We start from the raw sequence: 18524 nt of genomic DNA, 5'->3' as shown, positions 1-18524 counted from the left end.
TGCATATCAAAAGCCTTTCTTCTCACCCCACATGAAGTCCACTGCCAGCTCTCTGGGAATACTTTAGAGTTGCTTTTAAATGGTAGAAAGTGGCTGCTCTCTCCTTCTCCTCCTGTCCCCCTCCAAGAGTTGTTGGCAGCAACATGTCTGTTCTCTCAAATAGAATTCAGGTGCTGCTTCACAAAACGTGCAAATGATGAGTTTTTATTTTGGAAGGAACACTTTCTAACAAACTCAAGAAAGGCGGGAGCAAGAAAGCATTTCCCTCATTGCAAGCGTCTTCTAAAGACAGACTTTCCTCAGGTGCTCATAAAACCCAAAGTTGTGGACTCTCATTCAGGTTAAGGTGGAAAGCTGAAGATGATTTTATCCTGTAACATATGTATGAGAACCCAGTGCAAACTTTATGAGCAGCTTTCCCAGCTCACCACTGCACATGGGAGTAAATGGCTCTTTATATACAAAAGGAGCAGCCCCAGCAATACTTTCAAGCAGTGTTCTTATTCTTTCAGGAACAAGTTTTCGCTTCTTCTCTTCCCTTTCTGATGATTCCCCCCATCTTCCTTCAAGCCTATCCCCATCTTTTGTGTTGTTTTTATGATGCTAGCCAGCCGCTCTGAGCCTGGCCTCGGCCAAGGAGGGTGGGATACAAATAAATTTTTTATTATTATTATTATTATTATTATTATTATTATTATTATTATTATATCTTTTCCATCCTGCTGTGCTGCCTCTCATCTGCAAACCCACCATGCAACATGTGTCATATCTCCAGATAAATGCCCATGGATGGCAGCTTGTCATTTTACTCCTATTTCTGCCCCACTTGTTTATCACACATTGTTTGAATTGGCTGACCAATTGGAAGCTATGGAAATCAAGACGAGGACACAGATTCACACACACTATGCTGTGGCTACTGTTAGACAGGATTAGAATTGCCCCCTTCTCTTATCTCAATGAACTGTCCCTGATTAAGTTTGAAGATATAGTACGATATAGATATAGTATCTTCCCTTTGAAGACGATTCTCCCTAAGTGTATTACATCTGCTACATTGTTTAAAAGGACAGAAGTGTTGTCAATGTTCTGACACAAGTAATAACATTGTTCTCTTAATTGTTTCACAAATGCAGTCTCTGTTTGGGAGCCCTTCAGGTAGCAACCCTAAGCTGGATGTGGACTTCATCCTGCAAATCTAGTTCAGGAGCCCAATGCATATCATCAAGTGTCTTCACAATGGGAAGTATTAAGTCAGATTCTGCCAAAATGAAGCAGGGTGGGTGTAAACGTGCAAGATCTGCATTTTTAACAGGAGGCCCTGGCGGTTTCCTGCAGAACTGATCAGACAGGGCTGCTTCCTGTACGAAAAGCCTGTGGGACACTTTCAGCACAATTCTGCAGGGAACACACACATCAGAGCATGTCCCAATGATTCTCATCATCCACTCCCAAATCTGCTAGGAATATGCTCTGTCACCAAGAGAAGAAAAATATTCCCTTGCCGATGCAAGGATAAGCCTGCTCTTTGCCATTCTATTAATCCTTGCAGTCCAGAATAGATGCCATCTATGTTTCACTGTACAAAGTCTTGCCTTCTTTTACTAATGTGGAGAGGTAGTTAGTATCTGGAAAACTATACAGCATCATAAGGTTTGCTATACAAATTGATAAAGTTTCACTACGGCCCTCTGAATACAGGATTGTACTACAGTAGCACCAACTATTAGTACGGGAACAATGCTGACAGGTTTGTTTTTGGGGGCTCACTGCTGTACTTTAATCAGCAAATCATGTTATTCCTCAAACTTCTGCTTTTACAGATCAAGAGCCTGTCTTGCGCAGATGTTATATACACCCCCCAATTTGATTCTAAAGCTTAGAACAAAAATAGGAATCTTCTGCACCAGTGCAAAGCTGTTTCTTTCCTAGCCTAATTGCTGTGCAGCAGGGGTGAACAAAAATGGGGGGGGGGGGGAGAGAATCACAACATGCAGGAACAAAAGGTTAACTCTTCCCTCCTCACCTATGAGACATACAGCGAAAATCACCCCCTGCAGCAAATAGGCTTAAAAGTCAGCTCCCATTGACAACTATGGAACCTGCTTTTTAAGCATAATTGTTGTGCAGGGGAGGTTGCAAGAAAGAAAGGCACAGGCCAGAGTTTCTCTACCCTCCTCTGACATCCTTAACTAAAGCCAGAATGGATGGATGGATGGATGCTTAGACAAATTTTGATGTAAACCCGCATGATTTTTTTCAGGCACAGGTAAAATGTGCACACTTTGCAACAAATGTACCCAAAAGTTTGAAATTACCATGCTTCTTAATAGCCACTGCTTCAGACTGGATCCCCTTGCACAGAATTCCTCAAATAAGCCTTGCTGCGAGAGCCCACAGTATCTGGTTGTCACATGATGCAGGCAGCATCTCTGATGTCCTAGAGACTTTGACAGCATGTCAACAATTAAACCAAGGTCACTGCAGGGTTTTGATGTGCCTCATTTATCTCGTTTTGCCAACCAGAAAACTTTTCAGCATGGGGGTGGGGGATGCAATTCCCTTCTCTGTGGCTAATATTTCTGCAGCAAACCTGAGGTCACTGTCCCCTATTCATCAGCAGCGATCAGACAAGCCACTGGCATCCAAAGATGAAGAACTGGATAGTTAGAATTTTCCATTTCCTTCCTAGAAGCAAAATCACTTACTTTAAGCCTCCCTTTGCAATCCTGAGCATGAGGGCATGAGAGTGCCAAAGCTGTTTCTTCCCAGGAGCAAACAGCTTACTGTGTACTGTAAAACTCATGGTCCTCCTCTCAAGCCAAACACCATGAGAGTACCAAACTGCTCTTGAACAGAAGCCCCTAAGAATTCCAATAAGAACCTGGGGACTGAGACTATTGCTACACACTGGCACTTAAAAAGTGATTTTGACCCTCTAAGATGCTCCAGTTGTTCTGCTTTCCATCTTTGTGAATTTATGAGAAAACACAAAAGAGGAATCCAACGTATATCCCAGCCAATTTAGGCTTTCTCTTCACAGTGTGGATTGGTTTTAATGCTTAAATGAGTGGAAATGCCCTCAGGGGAAAATTGGTAGCACATCTAACTAGGAATTTCATCAAACTGGAGGCTCATAAGAAACATCTTCCTAACGCACAAGCTAACTGCGCTGCCCTGCATCTTAAACCCATCCTCTGCCCTGTATATCTGCCCTTAGTGGCAAAACATGAAGTTATTCCAAGTACAGGTCAGTCAAGGTTCCACCTGGGACAGTCCTTTCTCCCTTGGCTGTGTACACACTACCTGCTTAAAATGCGGCCAGGTCGTTTGTTTTTCTCAATTCGGTTTGAAGCTGGATTGTTTTGTTTTTTTATGGGGTGGGGCATGTAGGAACCGAAATGATTTGCGGCTTGTGTCCTGCCTACACCACTTCCCAAACTAGCTGCGGGACCGCATTGCATGCAAAGTAAACGGGAGCCCCTGTCTGTAAAATGGGGGTGGCAGTAGCCTACCTTGCAGGGTTGGCGGGAAGGCTGGGTTTTTAAAACGGAGTTTGGACGCTAAAACCTCTGGAGAAAGGGTTATTAACGCTCTCCGACGTTGCGGGAACTAGACGACAACCCTCACCCAACGGCATTGCCTCGTTTCGGGCAGCGGCATCCCGAGCGTCCGGGAGAAAGTTTGCGCCCGCAACGGGGGAAGGCGAGCGGGAGGGAGGCCGCGCAGAGCCTCGACGGCACCCGGAAGGTCCAGGGAGTCACCTCGCCGCCCGCCCAGACAGACGCGTCTTCCCTCTGGCGGCGGCGCCAGCGCTCGGGACCCCGTCTCTCTCTCTCTCTCTCTCCCTCCCGGATCCCGCCACTTTCCCCCGCTGCCTCGCGCCGCTCCTTCCCTTCCCAGGAGAAGCAAGACCGGGCTGCAAAAGCAAGCGGCGCATTCCCTCCCCGAGGTGCAGCTGAAAGAGACAGAGGACAAAAGGCCAGGGAAAGTGCCAGGGCCGCCTCTCCCTGCCTCCGCATCCCGGCTGGAAACGGGTCCCCGCAGGAGGGCTCCCCACCTACCCTCTCCACATGCTGCCTCCGCTGCGCTTCCAAGGACGTGGCCCGGAGAGAGAGAGAAAGAGGCTCACGAGGAGGAGGAGGAGGAGGAGGCAGGGGAGGCGGGCGCAGCCATGGAAGTCTCGGGGAGACGGCGATCGATCCGCCTCTGCCTGCGCTCCTTCCCTGCCAGCTCCGCTGCTGCAGTGGCGGAGAAGCCCTTCCAGGCAGCTGCTCGCCGGCGCGTCTCTGCAGGGCGGGGTGGGGAGTCATTCGGCTCGAGGGGTCACGTGACCTCTCGGGAGGCTCTCCTCCTCGCCCCCCCCCCACTTCCACAGCGCCAAGATGCACGTGCACATTCAGTTCGCCGGCGAGTCACGTGACCGCCCCCCACAACACCCCCCCCATCCATTCACTCGGGTTCTGCGCGGCGCCCGAGCGCGGGCTGCCCCTCCCTTCGCGTGGGCCTCCTCTGCGTTTCATTCGAGTGACGGGGCCGGCGTGACTCTCTGCACAACCCCCAATTCCTTCTTTCCACGCCAGCTGCCAGCTTGGGCTTTCTTCCCGGGTTCAGGCATTCTCGCCAAGATGCGCCCCCCGCCGCCTCCGCTCTTCAAGCGTCTCGCCCTCGACGCAGGACCGGAGGGAGGAGACGTGGATCGCATAACGCTCGCCGCGCGACTCTACATAATTGCTGTTGAGATGGAGATACCGGGCGCAACCGAAGTCCTTATAAAAACTCTGCCCGGACACTTGGGAGAGGCTGTGTGGCTCAGTGGCAGAGTGCCTGCTTTGCGTAACGAAGGTCCCGGGTCCAGTCTCAGGGACGCCCTGGTGGGGCTGGGAGGGACCCCTGCCTGCAGATCTGCCAGTCAGTGAAGACCCTAGAAGAACCAGTGGTGACTCCCTATAAGGCAGCTCCTACTTACTAGCCTGGTGCCGGAGTTGATGGGCATTGCCATTCAAATGGCATGCATGTGCCACGTCTTCTGATCACTTATTCAGGGTGGGGCTTACCTGCCCCTTCCCCAATATTTTATTCAAGTTGGCACCCCTGGCTGGAAACATTGGCATAGCCAAGGGGCTGCAGCTGCCCACCCTAAATCAATCAAAATCAATACAAATCTGAGGTTCTCCCCCCCCCCAACAAAAGCATGCCCCACTAACAAAAATCCTGGCTAGGCCCATGGCTGGAATTATAGGTAGAAATAATTCATGGACCTACACACACCCCTCCTCTCTCCAATTTTAGGCAAACTGCCCTCTCACGGCCTTATAAAAACAGTGGGAGGGAGATCACCAAAGGAAAGGGGCCAGTCTCTCTCCACTGACATAATTTGAGCAGTTTTTATATGATGACAAATTGCTTTTAAATGTTGCCAAACCCTGAGCCTTTAAGGGCAGCGTGGCTTACCAATCTTCTGCTGTGCCTGTTTACTCGAAAGAAAGCTCCCCCTGACATGGAGAGCAATTGCTCAAGTGTGCATTAAAGCAATCTTAACAAATACATCTATGTAATTGGATTTCAAGACTCTGAAGGTCAGGGGCCCATCCCTCACATTTTGACTTGGAAGTCAGCTTGAGTTCATTGGGAACAACTTTCAAGGAAATGTGCAATGTGACAGGCAGTCTTGCAGCCCCTGCTTCAGCGGGGAGGCAGTTCAACCGTGTGTCAGCAAAGCATGACAGGCTTGCTATACCTGATTCAAAATGTTCAAGGTCTCAGGTGAGGGGAAGCACTCAAAGGAACACATTGTAATTGTGATCCACCATCGTTATGCATGGATTTTCAGGTTTACGTAGGCGAGATATGTAGCTGTTAGAGAAATAATACACCTTTATATTAAAGCCCTACCGAAATGTGACAAGAAATTGATGTTATAGAGCAACTTCACCAGACCTAATAGAGGGAAGGGTCTGTTTCCCTTGGGTTCAGCAGTGGAATTATCCTTCACAAGTATTTAAAGAGGAAGTTACCTATAAAAGCTCTTGCCAAAAGTACATTTGAAAAGTCTTTTAAGGTTGTATAGCCTTTCTTTTGCTGCTGAAACATACTAAAATTCAGGAAAAGAGTGGCTGTAATAATGCGTTGGATGAGAACCATGTATTTTTCATGCATTTCCACAGGACTTTAATGTAAAGGCACATTATTTTCCTGGCCTCCTTAATAGCAAAAATGACATTTGTTCCCCCTATATAAACACCACACACACTGATGGTTTATAATAATTTTTTTAAGTGTTCCCTCTGTTGCCCTTGAATATTGTGGTAATAAAGAGAAGCAAGTAGGGAGGGAAGAAGAGACAGATATGCTATGTAAGCAACAGACTGTCTTTGGCATATCAAGATGTCCTTGAGGCTGGGTAATGCTGATGTCTTGTCCAGATGTAGTTTCATGGAAAGCCAGAAGCAAATGAAAATGTCAGGTTTTTTATGCAAGGGACTGTGTTTCTCCCTCTTGCATTTAACTCATAGCTGATTGTCATACCTTCTTCCTGCGGCATGTCACTCCCATTGGACAAATTCAGAGTTATTAATAAAAAAAAGACATGCTGCCCCCTTAATCCCATGCTCTTCAAATCAAGGTTCCAATTGCTGTTGCATAAATATCAGGTGAAACAGCAGCAGCCCATCCATGGCAAAAGTGGAAGAGACGACCTGGTAAAAATTAAACAATAAAATGAACCATCAGGATTCTGGACTAGATACACCTTTGGTCTGATCCAGGAGGGTTCTGAAGCTTTCATGTTCATATATTAATATCAAAATCCCATTTCATTGTAATGCATCAAAACTATATAGTACTTCAGAGGGTCAGCAACACCTGCTACACTCAAATGCAAGTTCATTTAACTTTTTAAGTAAGACCAGACTTATTGGGCCATCCAGTCCCATCTTGAACGGTAATTTTAGACAGCAGCTTTTAGCAGCATGGGGGCTCCAATTTTCCTGCCCCAACCTCCACTAACTTTCTACATTTTAGGACAAAAAAAATATAAATAAAATGTCCAAAGCTGTTAACAGGTCTGAAGAAAGTGGCAGATTTCTATGTTTCTTGCTTCTTGTCTCATGCATGTGCAGTGGCGTAGCGTGGGTTGTCAGCACCCGGGGCAAGGCAAGTAATTTGCGCCCCCTAACCCGTGGATTTGCGCCCCCTAACCTGTGGATTTGCCCTAACCCCAGATGTTGCGCCCGGTGCGGCCAGCCCCCCCTGCACCCCCCACGCTACGCCACTGTGCATGTGAACTCATTATGATAAAGCCCAGAAGTTTCAGCTACCTAATCTTACTCCTTGGCCCAACAAGTATGCATAGGATTGCAGTCCTTATCCCCTTGGTAGCATTTTAATCCAGGATGATGACCATAATTCCGCAAGCCCTTTTATGCCTATTACATGGATGTACAGTATGTGAGTGGTGTGTTTCCCTTTATTTCCCAAACAAATTCCACAAGAGGAATTTACAAAGCCATTCACAGTGCTACATGGGGGTAAAAAAATCTCTTGCTGATTTTATGGGTGTTCTCCAGATTAGGGGCCCTGCTTCTTAGAATCATAGAATCATAGAATCATAGAATCATAGAATCATAGAATCATAGAATCATAGAGTTGGAAGAGACCACAAGGGCCATCGAGTCCAACCCCCTGCCAAGCAGGAAACACCATCAGAGCACTCCTGACATATGGTTGTCAAGCCTCTGCTTAAAGACCTCCAAAGAAGGAGACTCCACCACACTCCTTGGCAGCAAATTCCACTGTCGAACAGCTCTTACTGTCAGGAAGTTCTTCCTAATGTTTAGGTGGAATCTTCTTTCTTGTAGTTTGGATCCATTGCTCCGTGTCCGCTTCTCTTATCCCTACCATTAGTCACTAATGATAAGCGGGCATGACAAACAACTGTTTCTCCATCTTTCTGACACCCTTATAAACATTTTGAAAGCTATAAACTGGTTTCTCCCCAAAGTCCTTTTCGGTAGGCAAAACATACCAAGTTTGTGTAATGTTTGCTCCTATGGTTTGTCTCTAAGTCCTTTTATTATCCTCGTAACTCTGCCCAGAATCCTTTCCAGTTTGTCAACATCCTTCTTAAATTGTAATTCCTGGAACTGAACATCATCCTCCAGATAAGGTCTTTCCACTGTGAGCGTATGAGGTTGTTCGATGTTGTGCAATGGCAACTTGAGCCAAGTAAAAATGCATTGTTTAACTAGCTCGGGGGAAAGGAACAAATGTAGAGTGTGTTGCAGCCAGTTCACAGGTTGGCAAATCTAGCAATTCCAATATGTTCAGTGAGATCCACACATGAAATTACTGCTTTATGTAGGAACTGACATGCAAATCCGGCATTTACACAAATATACCATAAGCCCATTTTCCATTACCCATGTTGAGGTGAAAGAGTTATGGAAATTTGGACATTGTATAAGTGTGCCCATATGCCCGCAAATCAGTTCAACTAAATGTGAGTGGAACTGTTCTGTTCCACTCAAGTTAATTCACTAGGACAATGGGAATTTTTCCATCCAGAGTCTGACAAATAATCATTTCAGATTCCAGAACAAAAGCACAGCTCAGAACAGCTGCTGGCCTTTTTTCTAATGTACGGAAGCCTCATGCTTAGCTTAGGACTGGCTGGTATCCTTGACCTGAATCATCACAAGAGATCTTTCCATATGCACAAAGTCTCTTATACAAAGAAAGCCCAAAAGCATGTGTGCTTCTTCCCCTTCCAGGGGATTTTCTGGAACCACCACCAGATTCCATAGCCAATTTGTTGAGGAATCTGTCCAAGATGGGGAATCTGCTAACTAATTCCAGTATGTACAAAATTTGGTAGCATCCCTACTTGCTGTGCAGAGTGGCAATCACAAGTACATAGCTTTGCTCCACTCCATATAATGAACTGTCAGCTTTATGTGAAACGGCCACCAGGAGCCATGTTTGAAAATGGAAAAGTACAGACTACAGTCTTGCTAGTGACCCAGTAAAAGGTAAAGGGACCCCTGACCATTAGGTCCAGTCATGGAAGACTCTGGGGTTGCAGCGCTCATCTCGCTTTATTGGCCGAGGGAGCCAGCGTACAGCTTCTGGGTCATGTGGTCAGCATGACTAAGCCGCTTCTGGCGAACCAGAGCAGCACACAGAAACACCGTTTACCTTCCCACTGGAGTGGTACCTATTTATCTACTTGCACGTCATGCTTTCGAACTGCTAGGTTGGCAGGAGCTGGGACCGAGCAACGGGAGCTCACGGGGATTCGAACCGCCAACCTTCTGATCGGCAAGCCCTAGGCTCTGTGGTTTAACCCAGTACAAACTGACAAAAGTGGGAAACACCTGACAAGAGTTCATCTAACTTTATTTGTATGCATGCATATATTAATGTTTTAAAATGGTGACAGCAGGGTGAGTCTGGCTATCAAAGACAAGGCATATGTCCTCAGGTTAAAAAGAAAAGAATGTTGCTAATGCAGGATGGTAAGAATTCAGAGACAGACAAACAGACAGAGCAATCTAGCCAATAGCTGGTTGCGTTACAGACCCAGTTCATGGAAGCATAAGCATAAGCACAATAAAAAGGTAAAGGTAAAGGTACCCCTGCCCGTACGGGCCAGTCTTGACAGACTCTAGGGTTGTGCGCTCATCTCACTCTAGAGGCCGGGAGCCAGCGCTGTCCACAGACACTTCCGGGTCACGTGGCCAGCGTGACAAGCTGCATCTGGCGAGCCAGAGCCGCACACGGAAACGCCGTTTACCTTCCTGCTAGTAAGCGGTCCCTATTTATCTACATGCACCCGGAGGTGCTTTCGAACTGCTAGGTTGGCAGGCGCTGGGACCGAGCAGCGGGAGCACACCCTGCCGCGGGGATTCGAACCGCCGACCTTTCGATCGGCAAGCTCTAGGCGCTGAGGCTTTTACCCACAGCACCACCCGTGTCCCATAAGCACAATAATAATAATAAGCACAATAATAATAATAATAGTAATAAATTTTTATTTATACCCTGCCCTCCCTGGCCAGGACTGGGTTTAGGGCGGCTAACACCAAATATGAATTACAATAAAACGTAATAGAAAAACAACAAGCAAACAAACAAACAAACAGTTAATTAAAATACGGCTTAAAATACAGCTTAAAATGCAGCCTCATTTTAGTGTGTGCCATGCATCCTGAGCCAGCACCTAATAGTCTACAAATCACTTCAACAACAACAACAACAACAACAACAACAACAACAACAACAACAACAACAACAACAACAACAAAATTATTTAAACTGAAACCTTAGGAATAGCAACACCCACCCACCCACCCCACAAATTGGCTTCAAAACGAAAGCAAGGAAATAATAGCTGAGGGAGAAGGAATGTGCTAATGAAAGAACTTCATTTATTTACGTATTTCTTCACTACCTTTTAAGTCATGGTCCTAACAAGGCAGTTTAGAGAACAACAACATAATGAAAGATGTGAAATACAAGGCGGTCCAAACAATGTTAACATGTCAGCATAGAAACTAAGGCATCGCCTATATAATTTAAACATGAATCAAACAGCAACTTAAGATTCAGATATATAGCATTAATGTACTAGAGTCCACTTCATCAAACGCTAATGGAAGAAAATACTTCTCAGTTGAATGTATCAGGAGAAAAAGGAAAAGTCCCTTCACTGTGCAGGCCATTTTGCCAAAACCAACTCCAGAGCAGTTTCAGCTGTGCAGCTGGAGGAGCCAATCGATTGCAATAACATATGGCTGGGGATTTAAATTGGCACCAGATCCTGACTGTGGCTCCTTCCCTTCTGAAATACATAACGGTCTGGAATGCAGGATCCCCTCAGACGAGTGCTGAGACAGCTTTAATTGGCTCAGCAGGAAAGACTGGAGTTTAGAGAAATAATACCGCACAGGAAATAAACATGGACAGCAGCCAGGGGGGGGGGGGGCTGGGGGAGAGGGGTTTCAAATGGAGGTTAGATGGAAGGTTAGATGGTTGTGATTTGAAGCCTTTGTGACACATGAGCTTTAAAGAAAGCTGGAAAGCCTGCAAGCACGAGGTCGAGAAATTGGTAGGTGAAGCCAAATTGCATATGTGGCCCCAATGCTCAGGGTGGCTTTTCCATCTTTTTATATAGATGAGGGGTGGCTAACAGGTCATAGAGCTGGAAGGCAATCCAGGCCAACCCTGGATGCAAGGCAGCGTCCTAGGAAGGGCGGCAGCTCAGTGGCATAGCATCTCTTTGGCCTATAGGTTTCATGTTCTACCCCTGACATCTCAAGGTAGAGCTGGAAGGAGATGCCCCCATCTGAAATCCTGGAGAGCCAGTCAGTGCAGACAATACTGAGGCAAATGGATCCGTGGTCTGACTTGGCGCAAGGCAGCTTCCTATGTTTTTTTATGTTCCACCCCTGGGCAGATGGCCATCTAGCCTGCACTTAAGTAATTCCAGCTGAAGGAGAAGCCACCTCCTTCTGAGAGAGTCTGTTCTTCCACCATCAGAGAGCTCTTACCACTGGGAAGTTTATCCTCATGTGGCAGAGGGGCCTGAACTGTGCCCTCATGGCCTGTAGGCATATGATAAGGGTCACATGCTCAAGCTATCTGAGTGCAGCCCTGCATGGTTACTTGCGGAGGTTTCTCTGAGCTCCTTGAAAGACATATGTATTACAGTGGTACCTTGGGTTAAGTACTTAATTCATTATTCATAATATGAATATGAATAATAATTCATAATTAACCTGAAACTGTTCTTAACCTGAAGCACCACTTTAGCTAATGGGGCCTTCTGCTGCCGCCGCGCCACCAGAGCACAATTTCTGTTCTCATCCTGAAGCAAAGTTCTTAACCTAAAGCACTATTTTTGGGTTAGTGGAGTCTGTAACTTGAAGCGTATGTAACCTGAAGCGTATGTAACCCGAGGTACCACTGTATATTGGAATTCGCTGCAGCCTGGGGTGGGGGGGGGGGGAGAGAGAAAGGAGGTCTAACCCAACTCACTATCTGTATGCTGTTCTCCACTCTTGCTCCCAGCCACTAAACTAAAACACATTTTTAAAGTTAAAATGACAGATTTTAGGGAGTTTTGGTGAACCACAAAGAAAAAAACTCTCCAGGGGGTGGATACAGCCCCCAGGACACAGATTATCCAACTCTGCTAGTGTTTTGACAAGCAGTTAACAGCTATGCACAAATCACCATCCCATCACTGCCCTACTGAAATTCTCTCTCTCCTTGCCTGTTTTATTATGGTGTTTTTTTAAAAAAAAACTGCATACTTTGTCTTTGGTTGACTACCCCTAAAGGTCATCACCTCAGTTCTAAGCTAGCATCTGCATGAATCCGGAGCAATTCAGGAACTTATTTGGTGCCCAGAAATCTGCCAGTGGAAACAGACAAGGAGAGTTTCCATGTTTCTTACACATCATGTGAGTTTGTCACCCCGTTGTTTTGTGGTTTGCAGATATTACTGCCTTTGCATGTAAGCATCCATTGATGGACACTGTTGAAGCTAATATTTAAAATAATGGCTGGGGAGCAATAACAACTTGTCAGCAACCAGATTATCTCTGGCGGCTTAGTTATGCGAAACTGTCTGTCAAACAGCAACTATGGCAGATAGAGGCTCCGTATTTGTTAAACACAATAGCCACTGATGAAAGGCAAGCTTATCACTTGATTACTCCCACGGCAACCATCTTAAATGGCGGCAAGGTTTGTAAGGCAACGAGAAATCGTAAAGTGTGAAGACTATTATTATTATTATTATTATTATTATTATTATTATTATTATTATTATTTCTACCCCGCCCATCTTTCTGTGGGCAGCTTTCAACAGAATATTAAAAACAGAATAAAACTTCAAACATTAAAAACTTCCCTAGCAGATAGACTGCTAGGACTTTCATGAGCTGATGATGAAGATAGGCTAGTCTATCTTTTGCCCGGCTAGTGCCCTCCCATCAGCCTCAGCTAGCTTGGCCATTTTGGCTGGGGCTGATGGGAGCAAAATGTGTGATGGGAACCAGCTTGGCAAAGGCATCATGCCAGTGCATCATCCTCCAGAGTCAAACTGCCAGGACCACAGCTGTTTGATGTATACCTGTGCCCGATTGTCCCTCCTATTTTAGTCTTCTGGTTGCTGAAAGTGATGAGGTAAATTTATTTATGATGTTCTCTTGTATGGCTTGTATTTTAAATTCTTTATGCAAGCCACTCTGGGATTGCTATTGCAATAAAGAGCAGGTAATAAATATTTTAAATAAACATGAACGGATGAATAAAGAAAGGCATGGTCTCTCCACCAGTGCCCCTGCCAAGATTCACACACAAAGACACTTGGGAAGAGCACTTTATTTCCCTCTCGTACCATTTTGCCTCCTTCAAAGTTCTAGCTATAATCCTGCCCACCCCTCCCTTCTCTGTGTTGCCTTTTGCTTTCCTTAATCCTTGTCTCCATACACACACCATGCCTCTAGTTGGTTCTGGCTCAGAACACTGCCCTGTTTCGAGAGTGGAGAACAAAGCTAGAAGCAAGGAATGAGGTGGAACCTTCAGGTTTAACAGGGCTAGGGGAACATCACGATGCAGATCAAAATACAGAGTTCTTATTAGGGGCACACGTGTGACCTTGCTTCCCCACATATCTCCCTTGCTGGCTCAGAAGAACACAGAACTCCAATCTTTGCTACCTTCAAGGACCAGCTAAAAGAAAGGAAATGAATCATCGGCACAGAGGGCGCTCTGGTAACTTATTAGTCCATGTAATAATTAACTCCTGAATCTTAAGCCATCAGAGTAGAAGATCCACAAGTTCAGAAGTGCAGAAAATTAAAAATTAGCAAAGTGAGAACCGAAAGAGTGAAAGCACTGCAGATGCTCAGGTTGTTCTGCTTTCACAGAAATGCTGGTGACAACTGGGGTCTCACAAATTCATCATTGAGGATGGAAACTATGGAAGTGTAGAAATGAAAACATCCTGATGGGGAATCTGTGGGAGAGAACCAGCATTCAAGATGCATAAGGAGGGCCATGACAGAAGTGTATCAAATTAGGTCTGGTGCAGAGAAGGTGGGCAGTGACATCTTTTTTCCCCTTCCTCATGCTAGAACCTGGGGCATTCAATAGAGTTATACAGTGGTACCTTGGTTTACGAACTTAATCCATTCCAGAAGTCTGTTCTTAAACCAAAGCATTCTTAAACCAAGGCGTGCTTTCCCATAGCAGCGTGGGACTCAATTTACAAATGGAACACACTCCACAGGAAGAGGAACATGTTCTGCTTCCAAGGCAAAGTTCACAAACCAAAACACCTACTTCCGGGTTTGCAGCGTTCCTAATCCAAGTTGTTCATAAACTAAGCTGTTCTTAAACCAAGGTACCACTGTATGTTGGAAGATTCAGGACAGAGAAAATGAAGTCCTCCCCACAGTGCATAAATTATGGGATTTGCTACCATAACATTTAAAACCAAATTCACCATCTACAAACACTATCTGCCTCACAGAACAAAAGTCTGCTAGAATCAAAAAGTCTTCAACAGCCGGTGAAAGAGAATGAGCCTAAGGGCTGGGCTACACTTCTGCTTGTCCTGTGCTTAGAAAGCATGGGTCCAAGCAGTTTCGCCTTCGCCCTGCTGCTGCCCCCAGAAAACCCACTCTTTGGCACTAACAGCAATCAAACAGCAATCCACAGAAAACCCAGTTGCTGTTTGTTCTGATTTAGCACTAAACGGGGGGTTTTCCTGGGGGAAAGCAGGGGAGCAAAGCAGTGTGGGTGAACTGTGTGTGTGTGTGTGTGTGTGCACGCACAATCATAGCTGTAGCTCATTGGGAGAGCATCTGCGTTGCATGTAGGAGGTCCCAGGTTCAATCCCCAGCATCTCCCTTGTCTGAAACCCTGGAGAGTCACTATTAGCCAGTGTAGACAATACTGAGCTTTATGGCCCAATGGTCTGACGTAATATCAAGCAGCTTCCTATAGTGACGTAGTGATCACAAGATGTAGTGATGGGCATCAACTTGGATGAGTTCACCTAGGGATTGGATCAATTTGCAGAGGATGCTATCAATGGCTCTTAGTCATAATGGCTGTGTACTACCTGCAGTATCAGAGATATGCCATCTACCCTCTTGTACTGCGGAATACACCAGGGGTTGACTTCAACAGTGTCCATCAGTTGATGGTAAGACTATTGTCAGTGGAACAGGGGAGGGAAGCAATGTCTGGCTATTCCTTCCTCCTTGCAGCCCTCCACGCCCCCTAAATCTAGTCTAGAGGTCTGGAGAATCCTAGTTTAGAGCATTGATGGGGGGAGGGCAGGCAGCTCCAGGGGAAGGGGGAATTCCTGAAAAATGTCCCTCACCCCCACCCTGCTGTTGGAAGCTGAGAGACACTCTTGGACACAAGCCCACACATATGGTAAAGTCTTCTTTATCTTAGAGTGGAATTGCACTTTGCCACGTGTTCCCAAACTTGAGGCAACACAAATGCAAGGCTGATGGGTATTTGGTGGCCAGGACATGTGAGGCTGCTTTCATTTGGGGAGGAGAAAAGGCAGAAAAAAGGTCTGGTGCCATTTGCAGGAGGGAATCATCAGAAAGGGAAAGGGTTAAATAGCCCTCCCATCCACCATTTTTGCCCCCCTCCCAATACAGAACCTATGCCCAGCCTCATAATATGGAATTCTGACCTTGAGCGCCTGTGCAAGCACACACGTACCCTAGCAAGGCTGAAAAACGGCTGATGTAAAACAGAGCCTTGGCGCCTCCTTCGTTGTTGCTTCTCGCTTTCCATATTTCAGCTCTTTTAAACACCCCAAGCCAAAGTCTGCAGCCTGTGTTTATAAAAATGTGCTTACTCTAATTCCTCCATAGTACAGTGTGAGGTTTCCAGCACCCCACCCTCTGAGGGGACAGACAGCGAGTCAGGATCTATGACTTGCTGCAGGAGACAATCATCCTTGCTTTTCATTCTAGCAGGACAGAGAGCAGCTGCCTGTGCCAGGAGACATACTGCTGAATGCCAGCTGCTGATCTGAAGCCAGTGAGAGAGTGTGGCCTCTAGAACCTGCAGCATTTTTTCCCTGCCTTGTTTCCAAACTGAGGTTTGCAGGAAAGTCAGGTGCAAAGGAATGAAAAAATGAAGTGAATTGCATCCTGGAAGTTGTTGTTGTTGTTGTTGTTTTTAAGAGATGGTGTGATTGCCTAAAAATTAAGAAAAGAAAAACAAGGGCTTTGGAAGCACAGGCTCCGGCCGCCCACATGTCCCCCTCATCCAGCTGTGTGGAATGTTTGCACAACTGGATGGAATGTTTGCCCAGAAGATCCCCCTGGGATCCGTTGAATCTAAGCTCTCCGGTTTCAAAGATCTCCAGTTCAAGGGAAGGAAGACAACATTATGTCCCAGTCAGCATTAAAGAATTCGCTTTTTGCTACAAAACAACTGCGGGAGGGGAAAGAGAGATGCTAGAACCAAGGAGTGGAGAGAGGTGAAAACAGATGGGATATGGCCCCGTCTGGTCGTGCAGAAAGCAGAGATGGAAGAGGAAACCATCCCAGTGGGAACAAGAGGAGAGCCCGAAGTAGAAAACAGTCTTCCAAAGCGTTGGTTAAAGCCCAGTTGTGGGCTCTTCCAGATGAACCTATTTATTGAGCATTCGCCCTGATTTGTTTGAACTAAGCTTATACAGAGGTTAGATTATATCCAGTCTTGACTGAACATTTGTTCTGATTTGTTTGCAGGAAGATTATCCGACAATGAGCATTCATCCTGCATGCCTCTGGACTGCATGTTTATACAGCTTTGCATTAATCAGTTGTTCATTCCCCAATTCAATTCATCAATTTCCTAACTACGAAAAGGTGTGTTTCTTTTTAAAAGTGGATTTGTTGTTCTAGGGCAACAGAATGCTTTGATCCACTTTAATTGTGCAAACCTAAATTTAATTGTGGAAAACCTAAATTTCCCGGTATATGATTGAATCCCTCCTGCAAAATGCTGTCAGTCTTTCAGGGACATAAAGGCAAAACTGGTATGTATGGAGCCATGCCACTTATGCCAAAAAAGCTTTGGAACGGTGAGAAAAGAAAACATAAGAAGTGTGTGGTATATATCACACTTTTTCCTCGCACGGCAATATGCTCTTTGCACATCACAGGAACTGCATCCACAAAGCACACTTCCCCTATGGATACCACGTTATGGCAGCCAGATTTTCAGATACTGCATTAGGAACATAGGAAGATATCCTATGGAGGCTGACCCATGGGAGCAAATGTGGCTCTGCCCCACCTAGCCTAGCCTGCTCTCAGCATATTGCCCCCTGCCTGCCTTCCTATGTGCAACCAGTCCAGAGGGTGGCCACTGGTTGATAATTCAGAAGCTGTGCAATTGAAAACTCAGTAGAGTGGGAAGGCAAGGCACAGAGGTGTGGATATTGCTTCCCTCTTTCCTTCTTGCTCTAACTCCAGAAATGTCCCATGTGGGAAAGGAGGACTGAGAGTTTGCAAGCTGTAATGTAGTATCTGTAGTTTTACTCTGGCACCTTGGGAATGCAGGCTGAGGTGTGAGTCTGAGTTCACACGGAGCCAGAATAATTCTAGATTACAATTTACAGCCTCTTTCCTAGTGGAGTGCTGGTGTTGGAGCAAAAGGAAGGGAGCAGCGCAAGAAACTTCCAGCTTCTTCAAAGGCTAGTGCTGCAATGAGGAGTGGCAATGAAATGTTACAGCCGTCATGGGCCATGCTCTGGAGCCTCCTAGTGGCGGATCTTGTGCATGCAATCTATGTGGAAGTGTGTGGTACTTGGGCTGAGCTCAGGCAACAGTTTCAATAAAGCAATGGGAGAAATTCCCCTTTTCTGCCACTTTGGCACTGCTACAGCTAAGTAGATCAAATGCCATGTATATGTAACGGAGATGAAGAAGACTCATTGAAGGGATGGGGAGATGCTGCGTATTCTGTTTTCTTTTAATCTTTAGTTGCGGACCAGCCTTATACAAATTTATATGCATACAATTCTCTTTTTTACAAGCCTCTTTTTTTATCCAGTCAATTTTATTCATAAGGAAAGATATGGTGTCACACACCCCTCATTTCATGTAACAACAGAAAATAAGAAATAATTTTAAAAATCAAAATGTTCCAAAACTGCTTCAGGGTTATATGCCCAGGAAAGCCAAACACACACAAAAAACAACAACATTACACTCCACCAATGCTGGACATGTGGAAACTTCCGGGGGCTAGATTTGGCTTATAACTTGGAGCATGGGTAAACAGGATCAGTTCTTCATATTTGAACTCACACCAGAAGACCAAAAAAGCCCCTGTCATAGATCAATACTGCATCAATACCCATTATAGTTTATTTATCTCTTATCTACAAATTCCCAGGTTTTTATCTACAAATCCTCTTCAAAGCAAAATGCTTCTGAGACCAGCTTTCCACACTTGAATTCACTTCTTTTCCAGTTGTGTGGATTAGA

General features: G+C 45.7%; 1 protein-coding gene across 6 annotated transcripts in view; it reads right to left on the bottom strand.

The window, feature by feature from the left end:
- The window catches only part of RAB3IL1 (RAB3A interacting protein like 1), a 30414-nt gene extending 26043 nt beyond the window's left edge, over positions 1 to 4371 (bottom strand). For 2 of the 6 annotated variants that reach the window (XM_028736747.2, XM_028736757.2), the window contains exon 1: positions 4065 to 4367. In XM_028736747.2, the coding sequence (XP_028592580.1) occupies positions 4065 to 4075 (11 nt within the window). In that variant the 5' untranslated portion in view covers positions 4076 to 4367. Of the gene's footprint in view, positions 1 to 4064 lie in introns of all 6 variants that reach the window. The other 4 variants (XM_028736773.2, XM_028736784.2, XM_077932365.1 and 1 more) reach the window with 3 other exon arrangements.
- Positions 4372 to 18524: the final 14153 nt, after the last annotated feature.

This window comes from Podarcis muralis, chromosome 1 (assembly GCF_964188315.1).
Source record: "Podarcis muralis chromosome 1, rPodMur119.hap1.1, whole genome shotgun sequence".
Lineage (NCBI taxonomy): Eukaryota > Metazoa > Chordata > Lepidosauria > Squamata > Lacertidae > Podarcis > Podarcis muralis.
The sequence above is the reverse complement of the archived record's forward strand: the minus strand, read 5'-3'. Positions and strand labels throughout refer to the sequence as shown.